The sequence below is a fragment of the Leptonychotes weddellii genome, chromosome 1 (assembly GCF_054177405.1).
Source record: "Leptonychotes weddellii isolate Sample4059 chromosome 1, ASM5417740v2, whole genome shotgun sequence".
Lineage (NCBI taxonomy): Eukaryota > Metazoa > Chordata > Mammalia > Carnivora > Phocidae > Leptonychotes > Leptonychotes weddellii.
This window is the reverse complement of record NC_138369.1, coordinates 74,311,665-74,329,372: the sequence shown is the minus strand read 5'-3', so window position 1 is coordinate 74,329,372 and position 17,708 is coordinate 74,311,665. Positions and strand designations below refer to the sequence as shown.

General features: G+C 38.9%; 1 protein-coding gene and 1 long non-coding RNA gene across 4 annotated transcripts in view; both read right to left on the bottom strand.

Annotated features, from left to right (window-relative positions):
* The window catches only part of LOC145716854 (uncharacterized), a 54,351-nt gene extending 37,644 nt beyond the window's left edge, over nt 1-16,707 (bottom strand). The window contains exon 1 of the long non-coding RNA XR_014139803.1: nt 15,936-16,707. This is a non-coding gene — a long non-coding RNA (uncharacterized LOC145716854). The remainder of the gene's footprint in view (nt 1-15,935) is intronic.
* The window catches only part of ANKRD28 (ankyrin repeat domain 28), a 201,873-nt gene extending 184,654 nt beyond the window's left edge, over nt 1-17,219 (bottom strand). For 2 of the 3 annotated variants that reach the window (XM_031040651.2, XM_081801829.1), the window contains exon 1: nt 16,836-17,219. In XM_031040651.2, coding sequence (XP_030896511.1) covers nt 16,836-16,862 — 27 coding nt within the window. In that variant the 5' untranslated portion in view covers nt 16,863-17,219. Of the gene's footprint in view, nt 1-6,370; nt 6,479-16,835 lie in introns of all 3 variants that reach the window. The other variant, XM_081801834.1, reaches the window with a different exon arrangement.
* Between the last annotated feature and the right edge of the window lie 489 nt (nt 17,220-17,708).

Here is a 17,708-nt window from a genome sequence, read left to right as displayed (position 1 = left end):
GCAATAGGGATTATATAGTTTGACTGTTCTTAAAACATTAAACACAAGCTTATAACATGACCAGCAATTCCACTTCTATGAATCTTCCCAAAAGAAATTAAAACATGTTTATACAAAGATTTAAAATATGAATAGTCATCACAACTTTATTCATAATAGCCAGAAATCAGAATTCAAATTTCTAACTGGTGAATGGATAAAATATTGTGGTATAGCCATACAATGGGTTACTAGTCAGCAATGAAGAATTAATATACATGCTACAATATGGATGACCCCAAAATGAAAGATGCCAGACAAAAATGAACATATGATTCGCTTATATAAAATGTTTAAAAAAGCTACATCATGGAGACAGACTACTAGTCAGTTATTGCCTGGGGCTGAAGATGTAATAAGGAGTGACTGCAAAATGGGTATGAAGTATTGAGATACTGTGATTTTTAATAAGAAATATATATTTGGTGTTCATCCCCCTTTTCTGGCACAGAGCTCCTAAAATTTTTGAAATTTCCTATGATGTGAGCCATAAGTGTCTTTTGTTATATGTCAATTAGGTAACTTTTGGAAACTGCCTAAAGATTACCAACCAAGGTGATCAGAGGGTTGAAACTTTCAGTCCCACCCTCATCCCCACCCCTACCCCTGACTTCTGGGGAGGGGAGAAGGGCTGGAAATTGAGTTTAATCACCAATGATCAATGATTTAATCAATTGTGCCTATGTAATGAAGCCTCCACAAAAAAACCCAAAAGGATGGGGTTCAGAGAGCTTCTAGGTTGGTGAACACATGAAGATTTGGGGAAAGTGGCAAACCCAAAGAGCACGGAGCCTCCATGTCCCATCTTACATACCTTGCCCTATGCATCTCTTCCATTTGGCTATTACTTAGTTATATTCTTTTGTACTAAACCAGTAATCTAGTTTATAAAATGTTTCTTCGAGTTCTGTGAGCCACTCCAGTAAATTATGGGAACTTCTGATTTATACCCAGTCAGTCAGAAGCATCTGGATCTGTGATTGGCATCTGTAGGGAAAGAGGGGGGACAGTCTTGTAGGACTAAGCCCTTAACCTATGGGATCTGATGCTACTGCCAGGTCAACGGTGTCAAAACTGAGTTGAACTGTAGGACACCCATCAGGTGTAAAAGTGTGATGAGCATGGTAGTTAGTGTGACAATAAGGCAGCAACACACAGGAGGAGAACTGAGGTTTTTCCAAAATAGGTATCTTTTTGGGTGATGGAAATGTTCTAAAACTGGAGTGTGGTGCTGAGTGCAAAACTCCTTAAATTTATTAAAATAACTGAATTGTGCTCTTAAAACAGATGAATTTTATAGTATGTAAATTATACCTTAATAAACTGTTAAAGAGAAAAAAGGAGCTACTGGTCTAACTGGTCTAATTGCCAGCTCCCTGAATCCAGCTTGAAAGGTTGATCCCCTATACAGGATCCTTACTATAGACAATACAACAGAAAATGACTGAATTATAGCTGGAGAGAACTGAATTGGGTAAAAAGGAAGATTTTCTGACAGGGTGGACATAGGAATGTGGAACCAATGAGAACTACACAAACTCAGCACATTTTAGAATCAATGTGGTTCAGAGAGAAGGCTACCTAAAGGGTGGGTCAGATTTCTCCCGGGATAATAATAAAAGGATATATTTTTTAAAAAATATTACATATAGGGGTGCCTGGGTGGCTCAGTCGGTTAAGTGGCTGCCTTAGGCTCAGGTCATGATCCTGGGGTCCTGGGATCAAGCCCCACATCGGGCTCCCTGCTCAGTAGGGAGCCTGCTTCTCCCTCTCCCTCTGCCTGCTGCTCCCCCTGCATGTGCTCTCTCTCCCTGTCAAATAAATAAATAAAATCTTTTTTAAAAAAATATTACATATACTCAGCCTTAACACAGGATAATGAAAATGTTTTCACTATTGTAATAAAAAAAATTCAACTCAAATGACCTTGATTTACTACTTTACACTGAAGTAAGCAATATTTTAAAAGTTATATTGTAATACAATATATGGCATACCCAAACAGAAATAAGCCTTGTTAAGGTTGAATCCTACAGTGGGTGTTGCTTACCTTGTTTGCCCACTCTGAGTATTAGAATCTTGATTAATAGGTAGTGTCCATCCAGACACCAATATATAACAATGTGTGAGAGCAGCGAGAGAAGTGCAAAAATATGAAAAAATAAGAAATAATATATCTAAATCTCAGATGAAGGTATGATTAGGATTACAGCAGAAAAATGCTCTGAGAAAGAAAAAAGTATATTCATTTCTCTCAGTCAAAATAAGAAAAAGAGGGAAAAAAAGCAAAGTGTAGAAATAAATGTTTTGCAGTAAGAAAGGAGATCAATAAGAAAGCCTACATGGGTAGACAGACTTAGTAAATTAGGAGACACAACTACATGTTAAAATGGAGAAGACAGAAATTAAATATTAATGGATACAGAAAAGGAATGGTAAGGATTATTAAATAGCCTTGAAGGCGCAACTGAAGTTAAGACATCAGAAAACTGGAGTATATTCAACTTGGTTTCATTACTTCCTTCACCAATTTTTCAGTGGTCCCAGAGCTGAAACAAGAGAATAAATACTGCAGAAGTAATCCATAGGTTGACTGAGAAAGTCAAGGGAATACAGGAGTTTAAATTGTTTGGGTTAAGTGATCATTTATTGAGCAACTACTACATACTAGACACTTTATCAACATTCTCACAATTCTCAAAATTCAATGAAGATATCCCCATGCCCATTTTATTTTATTCAGAAAGTAGAAACAACCCACTATAGCAATAAAAAGAAATGAAGTTCTGATACATACTACAGTATAAATGAAACTCTAAAACCTTGTAAGTGGAAGAAGCCAGTCATAAGAGATTACATATTTTATGATTTCATTTATATGAAGTGTCCAGAATAAGCAAATGCATAGAAACAGGCTGAGGGAAAGGTGGGCCAGGGGAGAGGGACTTAAGAGGAATGGGGTGACTGCTGGGTACAGGGGCCTCTTTCTGAGGTGACAAAAATGTAAAAAAAAAAATTAGACTGTAGTGATAGTTGCACAACCTTGTAAATTTACTTAAACAACAACAATAACAACAATACTGCTCTGTATATTTTAAATGGGTATATTTTGTGGTATGTCAGTTATATCTCAAAAAAGATGTTAAAACAACCAACCAACCAAACTCAGGCTCAGATTTAGTTTCTTTGCCCAAGGTCACACAGTAAGACAGTGGTAGAGCTGCCCAGATCTCTCAAGCCAAAGTCGTTTTCAGTACAATAGTTGCTACCATTTAGCAAGTGCTAACTATGTATCTCATTTAATTCAGCAAATCTGTGAGATAGAACACTATTATCTCCCTTTTTAAGTGAGAAAACTCAAACTTAAGTGAAGTAACTGGCCAGAAGTCACAGGGGTGATAAATTAATGAGCCAGAATTAAAAGTGCATACTCTACCATTTCAGATATTCAATTCATTATCATAATTGTTTGCCATATGCATATATGGTGACATTCACTATTATTTACTTAACATTTTTCTTTAAGTCATTTGCTTCTCTTGCCTGACAAAGCTGCAGGAAAGAACGGAGCTATAAGCTGAAAGGGTAGTGTTGGGGGTAAAGCAGGAGTAGAAAACATAGAGGATAGGATATAAGACTGACATAACAGCACTAAGGAAAGGAACTGCAGGGAAAGTTCCCACTGAGAAACAAGGCTTGCTGAGGAAAGGGTCCAGCCTGAGAAGGATGTGGGAGTAGGAAAATGGACAAGTTGCAAGAGGCAGAAGACTTAAGATGAAAGGGGAGAGACTGTAAGATAGGAGTTGAGGCTCAAGAGGTTGGGTCAAAAGGACTAAAAAAAAGCAGGTGGAGGTGGAAAAGGAGACATGAAAGCTGAAAGATGGTAGAGATGGGTGATAGCTGAGGGGAAGAGGTAGGGTGTTGAAGACAACATGAAACCTACAGAATGGTTAACAGGAAAGGCTGCAAAAGAGTGAGCTGGGAGACTCCTGAATAGGCCCGAGGAAAGCGAGAATGAAGCAGGATACAGGGCTATACTCAGGAGTCTGGATGGGAAGCAAGGAAGTATCAGTCAACATCTGGTAATCAAAGTAGACAGGTCACCCACAAAAAGTCTCAAGAAAAACAGTAGTAAAAATTGTCCCATGTTTCAGAAAACACTACCCTAACAAGTACTGCTCTAATCAGGAGGTCAAGGCTTCTTAAGACGCCAGTTTGTGGCCAAACTGTACCTAGCAGACTAGGTAAAGTAGGTTCCAACACAGCAAAGCTCAAGTTCACTGTGGGTGAGGAAGTGGGAGAATCAGTAATGAAAGAAGCTGTGGTCAGAGAAAAGAAATTCCATGTTCAAAACTGTAGCTCCAAGATGCTGAACTACAAGGTGAGCAGGTATAAAGTTCATTTGACTTCATAATAGAATCTTACAGTCCAACAGAAGTCTTAGAAGGTAGAAATTGCTAGTAGAAAAGAAAATACAAACAGGTTGATTAGTGACATTTCAAAAAAGCAATAATTCCATAGCCAAAACATAAGAGCTTCTAAAATCAATAATGCACCAAGACATCCAAAATAATCCATGTTACCAACCATCTATAATAGTTAAGCAGTCAGTATATCTAAGCTTAAGTGAAGGTGATATATAGAAATTCAGCTTTATGGTAAAATATAAGCTGAAGGATAATTTGTTTTACTAATAAATTCTGTACTTAAAACAATTTACCACAAGTTTCATTAAAACAGAGAAGTTGCTCATTGTTAAATGAGTGGATTAACCATTATTTAACATATACACAATCTTCCAGAACATTTCTTAGCACATCTATACTGTATTTCATTTACATCTCTTGTTTCTAAATTGGGAAATATTCCAATCAGGTTCCTTCTCACTGTCCCTGCTACAGTATCAAATGAGAAGGTCTGAAAGGTTATAATCCCTTGGCCTCATCTACTGAAGTCTCTTGATTCCAGTTATCTTCACTATATGAATCATTCAAGCTCTCATGGACATGCTAGTTTCTAACTACCTGCCTATACCCTGGATTAGGCTACTTACTGGATCTACCTGACAAACACTACACTTGCTATTCTAATCTATTCACCTGGCTTCAACTCCACTACTCACTCCTGGTGCTACAGGTTGCTTTTACATCCCTTAAAAGCCAGCTGTTTTTAATCCTCAAGTTCAACTCCTTTTCTTCAAGATGTGATTGTCGCTTGCCTAGCTCTTTTTAGTTCTCCCAAGGACACTCTCCTCACTCTTGGCATGACCCAGTGTGACACTCTGGAACTACACACACTGACTAGTATAAGCTTTCAAAAAGTGGAGGAAGCCTATCACCATTCAGAGAACTAGTCAAAATAGAAGGCTCTTGTTTACCTATTTACACACACACATACACAGTCTTTCAAAGTCCTGTTTGAACCTTTTTCCTAATTTACACTAATAAGAAAACAATACTAACAGCAGGTAGGTTCTTTCTGACTTTCACCATTTCTAATCAGAAAGTTTCCTCAAAAGGAAAAAAGAAAACATATAATATTTATTTAAAAACAAAACAAAACAAAAAACAACAAAAAAACCCTTAGTTAACAAAAGGAGAAGTTTAACAATATAATCTGCATCAGGACTAAGATCTGCAGTTCTCCTAAATAAAGCATCCTCTTCTTTCTTGGTGGTAGAGATTAACAAAAAATACCCACATGTAACACAAACCTACCAAAATGCACTTGTACTTTTTGCTCCTCTAAAAGGATATTTTATATAGGCTGTATATGGCTCTTATCCACCGAGGAGGAGAGAGAACAAGATTACAAATGAACATGGGTAAATAAAATCCCATTAAAATAAACTTCAAGGACCCCGAACTCCACCATTGGGTTCAATCAGCCATTTCTCCCTTGATGCTCTCAAAGCACACATAAGATAATTGCCCTTACCTAATTCCATCTTATCCCATACTAGAAGACAGAGACCATGTTTTAGACACATGTATATCCCTAATATGGAGAACCAGCAGGTAGCAGGCATACAAATGTTTGTTATATAATAAAATAATCAGGATGTTAATTATAATCATTTCCATGAAAATTTTTACAAAGAAAACACAGTATTTATGTGTAAGGCCTGGAAGTTAACAGGTGAAGACTAACTTACCATATAAATGAGTTTTAAAATATAAAATAGTACAAACCAAGGGCAATGGATCCCAAAACAGATTTTGGAATAATAAGCTAAGGAATTAAGGAATTATACTGATTAAAGTAACAATGGATATTATAATAGATAAATCCCAAAGTGTGACATAATAGTTTATTTTTATTTCATGCTTACATGAAGTCCAAAAATCCATCTTAATGATCAGCTGTGGGCATGAAGAGGCTGGAGATGACCCAGGCTGACAGAAGTTCAGCTCTCTTGGACCCATCATTTCCAAAGTTGCTTTTGGCAGACAACACCCAGCCAGCAGGAGAGAGGAGAAGAGAGAAGAGAGGATTGTTCAAGGAAAGTTTGTATTTGCCAGGGCTGAAGAAACACTCAACACTTCTGCTTAATTTCTTATGGCCAGATCTCAATCATATGGCCATCCCCAAATGCAAGAGGGGCTGGAAAATATAAGTTAGTTGGGATCCAAGAAAAAAGTAAACAAGCTTGGTGAAGAGCAAACCACTCTTTACCTTAAGAGGTTTTAAAATACAGATATTCTGGGACACTACCCCAGGTTATCCTCATTCAGCATGTCTAATAGGACCCAAAAATCCTGTATTAAATCTGGCCAACTGATTTTGATTCCCAACTTAGGAATTACTGGCTTAGGAAGTAAAGAAATTGGGGAAAATATGAAAAACATTTCCATGGAAAGTTTATAACAATGTGCTAGATAAAAAGAAAGTTAAAAAAAAGGTGATGAAAAAATTGAGCCTTTGTGCCTAGGAGAACACAATATAGGTAGAACTTGGGAAATTCTTTCCTCCTCTGGCCTGTGATAGTAGTCTATCCTGGCTCTCTTCCTAACTCTGGTAGCTTCACAGGCTTCCTTTCCTCCACCCATTCCATATTCCCCATTATATTCTCCTTGGCCATGAACTTTTCTCACTAAAAGACCTCATTCACCTCAATTACCATCGAAAACACTTTTCTCTGAACCCAGCCTCTCATTTAACTGCCTCCTATGACAACTTTTCCAATTAAATGTCCCACTAGGACCTCAATATATCCAAAACTGAATTCATCTCACCCTCAAGTCAACTCCTCTGCTTGCATGCCCTATCCACCTAGGCCCCCTAGTCAAAATTCTATAAATCACTGACAAATTGTACTCCATAATTAAAAGTTTTGCCCTTCAAAGAATACTAACAAGAAAGTAGAAATGGGAGAAATTGGAGATATTTTTTGCAAATCACGTATCTGATAAGGGACTGGTATCTAAAATATATAAAGCACTACAACCCAATAATAAAAAGACAACTAGCCCAATTTTTAAAAATGTGCAAAGGATCGGATGAAAAGATGCTCAACATTATTAGCCATCAGGGAAATGGAAATCAAAACCACAAGGACATACCACTTTACACCAACCAGGATGAAAATAATGAATACAAGATAGTGTTACTGAAGATGTGGAGAAACCGGAACTTTCATGTACTGCTAGTGGGGATGTAAAATGGTACAGCCACTCTGGAAAACGGAATGGCAGTTCCTTAAAATTAAGGCTAAATACAGAGTTTCCATATGACCCAACTAGTCCACTCCTAAGTACCCAAGAGAAATGAAAACTTATGTCTACACAAAAACTTGTACACAAATGTTCGTAGCAGCATTATTCATACTAGCCAAAAAGTGAAAATAATCCAAATCCTATCAACTGTTGAATGGATAAAATGTGGTATGATTCAATGTAATATTATTCAGCAATAAAAATACTGATACATGCTACAGTACAGATGAGCCTTGCAAACATGCTACATAAAATAGGCAAATATATAGAAACAAAAAGTAAATTAGTACTTGTTTAGGGCTAGGAATGATGGGGATGGGGGGAATGATAGTTTAGGGGTAAGAGGTTTCTTTTCAGCATTATAAAATGATCTAAAATTGACTGAGGTGATACTTACACAGCTCTGTGAAATACTAAAACTCATTGAACTGTATAACTTAAATTGGTGTGTGAATTATGTCACAGCAAAGTCTTTTAAAAAAGAAAAAGCTACCAAACTTTTAAATCCAGAAACTGATACAAGAGAAAAGGCTGCCTCTCCAGACTAATTTATACTTCTTATTATAAGATACAAAGTTTTGGGGGGGGGGGGGTGGCTGGTACCTTAGATAACAAGAAATAAAGTTAAATGTAGTACTGAACCATAATAACTCTGTAGGCTCTGGAACAAGTATATGTTTCATAAGCAACTGCTCCCTGATTTTCCTTTTTAAATATTTTAACTGTCCTATGCTGTATGTTTTAACATTATCTGTGGCCTCAAATCCTTAAGAGTAGAAAAGATACACCTTTAAGTTTATAATAAATAAATAAGTAAACCATCACTAATTAAGAATTTGAACTTAAATTTACTAGGCAAAATGAACTTTCCACTAAAGCTGTGGGAGTAGTAATTCTATTCAGATTTAGCTTTGCATGCCAATCAGTATACACACAGAAGAATCCTTTTTTAAAAAAATCAGTATCACATAAGGAAGGTGGATAAATCACTTAACTAAGAACTGGGACTGGAGAGTAGGAGTAGAAATTAAACTTGAAGTACTTGAGGACTTTAATCATTATGTACAATGTACTGTTATACTTCAAAACATTACTGGTTTAAGAAACTGAAGATTTCATTAATTTTTGCTTTGAATGAGAAGTACTGTATAACTCTGTGATTCAGTATCACTGTGTGTGTTTAATGTGAATTGTCCACAGAATACACTGTCCAGAACAAAAAGACTTAACCCCAAACTATTCTCTCCAGGAACAAAACTTTCTCCAGGAGCATCTCACTTCAACCCAGGTAGAGTGCATTCACCGAATATAAATTTTACGTTAGACTGGAAAATAAAAAGGAAATAAGATAAAGTGCTAGAAAACATAATATAACCCAAATCTAACTACTTGAATTATCAATGTTTAATTGTATTTTAATATTTAATTTACCCTAGTGGGACTATTCAGCAAGAAAACTGTCAACTGTCGTATCAGTGTAAGACACTTAGTTGTACACTTAAATGAGCCATTAATATAGCTATGAGGATCCTTTAAAGATGTACTCATTTCCACTCAAACTTCTGCCTAGTACTTAAAGCACGTGACTTGCACTAAAATGTTTTACGTATGTTCTGAATTATAGCAGTAACCCCCTAACTGGTCTCGGGTGTTCCTGTTTGTCTTCTGTAATTCACTCTTCTAAGACTTACAATGTAGTGGTTATTTAACTTTTGGGTGTCATGGGCTCAGAGGATCTAATAGAAGTTATGAAGCCTCTTCAGTACATGTATGCACATTCCTCCAAAAAACCCTTCACAGACCCTAGATTAAGAAACCCACCTATGACAACTTCCCAACACTTCTAATCAAGTCCAAACTTCCTAGTCTTATATTCAAAGTAATTCAAAATGTAGTCACTGTTAATTAGCTAATCTATCTCCTATCCTTTGAAACTACACACACCAATGGGGTCTATCTCCTCACTACAGCATAGATACATCATTCTTTTTTGGCTTGCCTTCTATTCCTCTCTTGATGCTTTCCTGCACAACTGTTTGCTTTCAACAAATCCTTCCTGTGAACCTCAAATAATTCCCGTGCCATGAAAGTTTCCCTCTGCCTACAATCAGATCATCTATTCCTTTCTGAATTCTGAAGCATGTTATACACATCTTTTATGTTCTACTTTACATGTTCTGCACTGTATTATACAAGGCATCAAAAAAAATCAGTAAACACAAGACACACTTATTTTTTAACTATGTTAGGCATATTTCCAAATAATATGCTCCATATGTTTTCCTTCAACCTCTATAAACCTTTTCAGATGAAGTGTATCAGATATTGTGCATTTATGTATCTTTTGCCTTTTCCTAGCCAGTAAGATTTTTAAGGACAAAGATAGTGACTACTGTACCCTTATGTGGCCCACAGTCTCCAACACAAAGGAAGGGAACACTCAATACAGAATACTTGAATATCTGAGCATAAATGTTTTTCAGGCATTTTGTATATTCTGTATTCCTAATTATAAGATTTTTCAAGGATCATCTATTGTTTTTCTACTGAAAAGTCAAATAATGCTCTACCCTTAATGGATACTTGATCAAGTGAGAGCTTACTAACTACCCAAAATAGCAGTCAAATTATTCTCACCCATTCATTATCTATTTTATGATATATGCCCAACCCTGTTCCAAAAAAAACAAAAACAAAACAAAACTTCCAACATATCAAGAATCCTTACCTAATGACCATTAACCCAGAAGAGAACACAAAGACAGCTCCTACACAAAAACAGTAATCCAAATGTAAAATCTACTATCCTTTAGTACTACTGCGAAGTCTAACTCCAGTTTTAAAACCAACTCAGAAAATAGAAACAAACATCCCAGATTATACATCTGAACACTACAAGAAGCAATAAAACAGCATAAAAGTGTAGGAACTTTCTTTAGAAGAAACTCAAACACGATATAAGGTTTATGACCAACTGATTAACTGATTCATGCTACATGAATGGATGAACCTTAACAAGATTACACTAAGTGAAAGAAGTCAAACATAAAAAGTCACATACTGTAGAATTCCATTTATATGAATATCCAGAATAGGCAAATTCATAGAGACAGAGAGTAGATTAGTGCTCACCAGGGACTGGGGCGGGGGGTGGGGGGGGGGGAAATGGGAGTGACTGCTAATTGCTTTTTCAAAGGATAGAAATGTTTTGGAATTACATAGTGGTGATGGTTGCACAACTTTGTGAATATACCAAAAACTACTGAATTGCACACTTTTCTGGAGGTTTTACCAAATAATTTTTTTTTTAATTGAAGTGTAGTTGACACACAATGTTACATTGGTTTCAGGTATGCAACATAGCAATTCAACAACTCTACTCATTATGCTACTATCGCCAAGTGTAGCTACCATCTGTCACCATACACTGCTATTACAATACCACTGACTATATTCCTTATGCCAAAACAAAATCCCTGTAATTTATTCATTCCATAACTGGAAGCTTGTATTCCCCTCCTTCCTTCATCCCTGTTTGCCCATCCCCCACTCCTCTCCCCTCAGGCAACCACCAGTTATTTATGGGACTGTCTCAGCTTTTTTTGTTTGGTTGTTTTGGGTTTTTTTTTTAGATTTCACATGTAAATGAAATCATATGGTATTTGTCTTTTACTGACTTATTTTACTTAGCATAATGCCCTCTAAGGTATATCCATGTTGTAGTAAATGGCAAGATCTTCTTTTTCATGGCTGACTAATATTCCTCTGTGTGTGTGTGTGTGTGTGTGTGTGTGTGTGTGTGTGTGTGTGACATCTTTACCCATCTACTGATAGACACTTAGGTTGCTTCTAAATCTTGGCTATTGTAAATAATGCTGCAATTAATACAGGGGTGCATATACCCTTTTGAATTGGTGTTTTCATTTTCTTTGGGTAAACATCCAGTAGAATTACTGGATGCTATGGTTTTTCTATTTTTAATTTTTTGAGGAACCTCTATACTGTTTCCCACAGTTGCTGCACCAATTTGCATTCCCACCAAGAGTGCACCAGGGTTCCTTTTTCTCCACATCCTCACCAATACCTGTTATTTCTTTTCCTTTTGATTCTAGCCATTCTGACAGGTGTTAGCTGATATCTCACGTGTTTTTGATTTGTATTTCCCTGATGATAAGTGTTGTTGAGCATCTTTTCATTGTCTGTTGGCCATCTGTTATGTCTTATTTGGAAAAATGTCCTCTGTCCATTTTTTAATCAGATTATTATCACCCCCACAAGTGCTGAGTTGTATAAGTTCTTCATATATTTTAGATATTAACTCCTTACCAGATATATCACTTGAAAATATCTTCTCCCACTCAGTAGGTTGCCTTTTTGTTTCGTTGATGGTTTCCCTCACTGTGCAAAAGCTTTCTGTTTTGGAGTAATCCCAATTGTTTACTCTTGCTTTTGTTTCCCTTACTCGCAGAGACACTTTTAGAAAAATGCTGCCAAGGTCCATGTCAAAGATACTACCACCTATGTTTTCTTCTAGTTTTATGGCTTCAGGTCTCACATTTAGGTCTTTAATCTATCGAGCTTATTTTGTGTATTGTGTTAGAAGTGGTCCAGTTTCACTCTTTTACATGTAGTTATCTAGTTTTTCCAGCACCATTTATTGAAGAGATTGTCTTTTCCCCATTATATATTCTTGCCTCCTTTGTCATACATTAATTGACCAAATAAGCATGCATTTATTTCTGGGCTCTCTATTCTATTCCATTAATCTATTATTCCATTAATCTATACGTCTACTTTTGTGCCAGTACCACACTGTTTTGATTATTACAGCTTTGTAGTATATCTTGAAATCTGGGATTGTGATACCTCTAGCTTTGTTCTTCTTTCTTAAGTTTGCTTTGGCTTGAATTGTACACTTTAAAAGATGACTTTTATGAAATATAAATTATATCTCAATTTTTTTAAGTTTATGACCATTTTGACTATTTTATCTGAAAGAAAACTGTTCTTTTAAGATAGGAATCTTGGGGCGTCTGGGTGGCTCTGTTGGTTAGGCATCTGACTCTTGATTTCAGCTCAGGATCGAGCCCTGTGTGGAGCTCAGCAGGGAGTCTGCTTGAGATTCTTTCCCTCTGCACCTCCCCCCATTCAAGTGTGATCTCTCTCTCACTCTCTCAAATAAATAAATCTCTTAAAAAAATAAATAAAATAGAAATCTTATTTTGTAGTTTGTTTTCTGAAGCTGAGCTAAACTTGTGATTACAAATTGGTCCCCTGCCAACCCCTATGTAAAACTACAGCTTTAAATTTTTATCAATGCTAACTACTAACTTGCCAATATTTATAGAAAGATTTCTCATAAGTATCTGGATCTCTAACTTCCTAAAGAAAACTGGAGTTCTAAAAATACTAGGCACACCTGCACAGCAACAATGTCCTGGAGCTAAGCAGCAACCACCATATCTGCTCCTATCTGCCATGATTGCCATCACTCCCTACTGTCTTCTAGATACTAAAGCCAAGTACCAGTTGCCATTTAGCTTCCCAGTTGTGAGTTTGTTACCTTACACATCCTAAACAAATAAGTCTTCTCCTTCTTATCAGGGTATACTATGAATCACTGCTGATAAATTAAAATGTAATTATGCAATTGGCCAAAAGGTACAAATTTCCACCTATAAGTTCCAGGGATCTAATGTACAGCACGGTAAACTATAATTAACAATACTGTATTATACATATATACATGTCAAAATTGTTAAGAAAGTAGATATTAAATGTTATCTACACACACACAGACACACACAAGTAATTGTGTGGGGGACGGTAGTGTCAACTAACCTTTTTTTTTTTTAAGATTTTATTTATTTATTTTAGAGACAGAGAAAGAGAGAGCCTGCGTGCAGGTGAGCTGGGGGAGGAGCTGAGGGAGAGGGACAAGAAGACCCTGCGCTGAGCACAGAGCCTGATGTGGGGCTCAATCAATCGAGCCTGACATCAGGACCTGACCGAAATCAAGAGTCGGACACTTAACCGACTAAGCCACCCAGGCACCCCTGGTAGTGTCAACTAATCTTATTGTGGTAATCATTTTGCTTTATATACATGTATCAAATCATCACCCTATATACCTTATACTTACATGTTTTATGTCAATAATATCTCAATAAAACTAGAAATAGAATTTTAAAATTTAAATGTAATCATATACAATTACATTTTTATTAAATGCAAAGATAAAAATCTGCACGAAATACCTATTGAATAAAATCCTGCAACTGTCAGAGATTCATGCTGTATAAACACTTTAATGTGGGGGTAAAAAAATTGAGGGAAAAGTTCAAGTTTCTAGTCCTACAAATAGAAAGCAAATTCTTTTCACCTCATTTACAATTAAAAATTATTTTCATCTATTAACAAAAAGCAGTGCACTAGTCCGAGTCCTTGTCCATGTATCCTCAAGTTTACAGGTGACATTTCACATATTATCACTACATTGAGTATTAATAGATACTATATAAAACCAGAGAAGCATCACAATTACTTCATAATTGCAATCCATGAATGCAAAGGTGCAATTAGATTTTATGTCCAACTGAAAACTCAATCCTGTTCTTACCCCCATATCAGGTGTTGCCACAGAAAGGGGGAAAGCTGTCCTATCCAGATTATTTACTGGATATGAAAACAAACTGCTTTATTTACTCACTGATTTTATGTTTAAACCATCTAGAACCCACCTGATGCTTAAGTGCACAAAGAACAATTCCTACCCATTAATAGGTTCTAGCTGTATTTACAGAACTAAAAGAAAACAAAACACAAGGTGAATATGACAGTAACAGAAAAAAGTAGCCTGAACTATTTCCTATTCCAAGTGTAAATGAGGATTGAGTTAAATGCTACATCAAGAACCTTCCAGCTTTAAAATTCTGTGTATTTATCCACATTTTCTCTTCCTTTTCTCCAGATAAAATAATTCACCTAGCTGAACTGCTTTTCCTGTAGGTGGAAAAGGTTAAGATAGTATCTGTATTCCATTTCATTTTTATCATCATTTCTAATAGCCAATAAAATATCAACCCACAAGATGACTTCTAAAAGCAGCTATTCCCTTTGAAATAGGCAAACCAAACTCATTTCTCAAAATCTTCCAAAAGAGAGACCAGATGAGTCAACTGCTTAGTAGTTTAGACGTAAACTTCAATGTTCTTCCCTCTCTGAGCCACGCCACTTAACTTGCCCCAAGTATCCTTAAGTTTACAGGTGACATTTTACATATCAACACAACCACTGAGTATTAATAGATATTATATAAAATTGGAGTAGCATCACAATTGCTTTATAATTGCAATTCCTAAATACACAAATGCAAAGGTGCAATTGGATTTTATGTCCAACTGAAACCATAATCTTGTTTCTGCTTAAACCTGATGGTGAATAAAATGGGATGGTCTCCAAAAAGTTCACCAAATTCTTAATGCACACTATGATCCAAATTGCAAAAATAACTTTTTCAAAAGTGTAGGACTAGAAACAAAACAAAAATCAATCACTACCCCAACTATGACTTATGGAAGCACAAGGTGCCATTAGATTGATAAAGATTAGAGAATCTACATCTTGAGTTTTACACCTTTAAGAGTATAATGTGAGTTGACTATACAGGAATTAGCAGGAATTAGTTACGTTTTACCTGTTGTTTAACAGTCATGTCCCACAGAACTTTCTGATGATAAAAATGTTCTGTATTTGTGCTGTCCGATACCATAGTCAATAACCACATGTGGCTACCAAGCACTTGAATTGTTGCTAGCAAGTCTAACTGAACTTTTTATTTAATTTTAATTATTAAAATTTAAATTGCCACATGTAGGTTAGTGGCTATCACATTGAACAATGTAGTTCTATCATTTGAAATACAATGTATAAACTTCACTGAACAGTAGTTTTTCAAAAGTATCATTCCTGAGGATGTTAACACCAGCTAAAACCTTCCTGATAACTAATGATACACAAGTTAAGCCAACGGCTTAAACATCAAATAAACAAAACAAAATTCACTTATGAAATGAGAACTGACGATACCAAGATTCAGAATTTAAGGCACAATATTCACTAAGAGACAATATTAAAAAAGACATCTCAAGTTTTTCCCCATTGTTTCTACAAAAGGGGTACTCACTTTAAGAATAGTTTCCCAATATATGCAAGTTACTTCCCCTTCAAATCTGCCCAGTATCTTCTGTTCAAAAAGAACAAATGGCAAAAATAAATTCTCAGCACTATTACGTCTACTGCCACTCGGTAAATTTCACACGTTGATTTCCCTTTCCTTAAAGAAGAGATAAAATGTTTGGAAGCCTCTGCATCGCCTGAAAACCTTGTTATCCATCTTTCCACGTATTCAGACGTACAAATCATTCTGACATAGTTGCGATTTCGTCCCTAGACACAATTATTTTCAGTCCAAAAAAGTCACTACTCTTTTCGGCACTTCAGGTATTCTTTGACCAGCTCTTCCTAAGTCAAGAAAAGTAACCAAGATGGTGCACAAGATGTCAAAACAAGTCTGAGAACTTGCAGGTTGAATAGCCTCGAAGCAGAATCAACCGCCTTTAACCCCGAGAGAGTGTGCCTCGAACTATCCGACGAAGCAAACAGGCGAGCAAGGTCGTGACCTAAGGTCACGGCCGCCAGCACCGCTCCCGCCCGGCAGCGGGAAGCCACCTGTTAGGCCCGAGGCTCACCTGGCAGGAGAGAGGAGGCGCATACCCGGCAGTGAGCCGGGCGCGGACGCCTAGGCGACCAGCGTGGGACCCGCCCCTCACGCGGCGGCGACCGGAGACGGCAGCGAGCCCCCCAGCTGCACGTGGGCTTCACCCGGCCGGTGCTTCGCTGACAGGCGGGTCGCCCGCGGTCCCCGGCGGGGCCTCCGCGCGCCAGTCCCCGGGGCGGCACCCTGCCTCCCTCGCACCCACCCAGCCGAGTGGGCGCACAGGCGGCCCACACCGCTGGCCCGCCGCCCTCCCTTCCTTCCTCCCGGGTCGGCGCGATCCCGCCCCGCCGCTCCTCACCTACCTGGTCACGGAGTTTGAGGAACGCCATGGCGGTCGCCCTCACCGCCGCCCCGGCCCACCGCTTCCGCCCCCGTAGCTTCGGCCGCTGCCCGGGGCCGGCAGGTCGGCGGCCGGCTGCGCTGAGGAGTCCGCGGGCAGGGGGCGGTGCCGCCTCCCGGGCCGCCCGCCGCCGCTACCGAGAGGTGAGGAGCCTGATCGGTCCCGCCTCCTCCTCTGAGTAGTCCCCCGCCCTCTTTCCTTTCTTTCTCTTTCTCTCAGCTGCCTCCACACGCTGCCGCTGCCACAGCTGCCGCCGCCGCAGCCGCCGCCTCCTCACGCCCCCTTCCCGAAATACCCTGGCAGCCCCCGCGGCCGCGCCGTTCCAGCCCGCGGCAGCGGCGGCATCCAAACTCCACTCCACAATATTACCACCACCGCCCGCCGCGATTGGCGGCCGCGCGGGGGAGAGGCCAGAGTAAGCCGAGCGCCCATTGGCCACGCCACCGCGCTCGTTCGTGCCCCCTCCCACCTCCTGGAGAGGGAGGGGGCGGAGAGAAGGAAGCTGCGAGGGGTGGGCTGCGAGCTACTGCGTGCGGGGCGGGGGAGGCGGGAGGGCAGCGGAGCCGAGCAGGGGGAGGGGTGGCCAGGTACTCCTGGGCGCGCGCCCGGGGCGCGGTAGGCGGAGCCCGGGCTGGAGATGGGGGGCATCTGTAAGCGGGGTAACGGCCCTGGGTTCGCACGTGGAGGTGGAGTGTGGACTCTCCCCAAAGCTGGAGGAGGATGAAGGAACTGGGTGAGGGGCCGGAAGGGGTGTGAGAGGTGGGCACCTGGGGGCTGCTGCCTCCCTAGCAGCGGCAAGGGGAGAGGGGCGAACCCGACGCGCACGTGGAGGGAG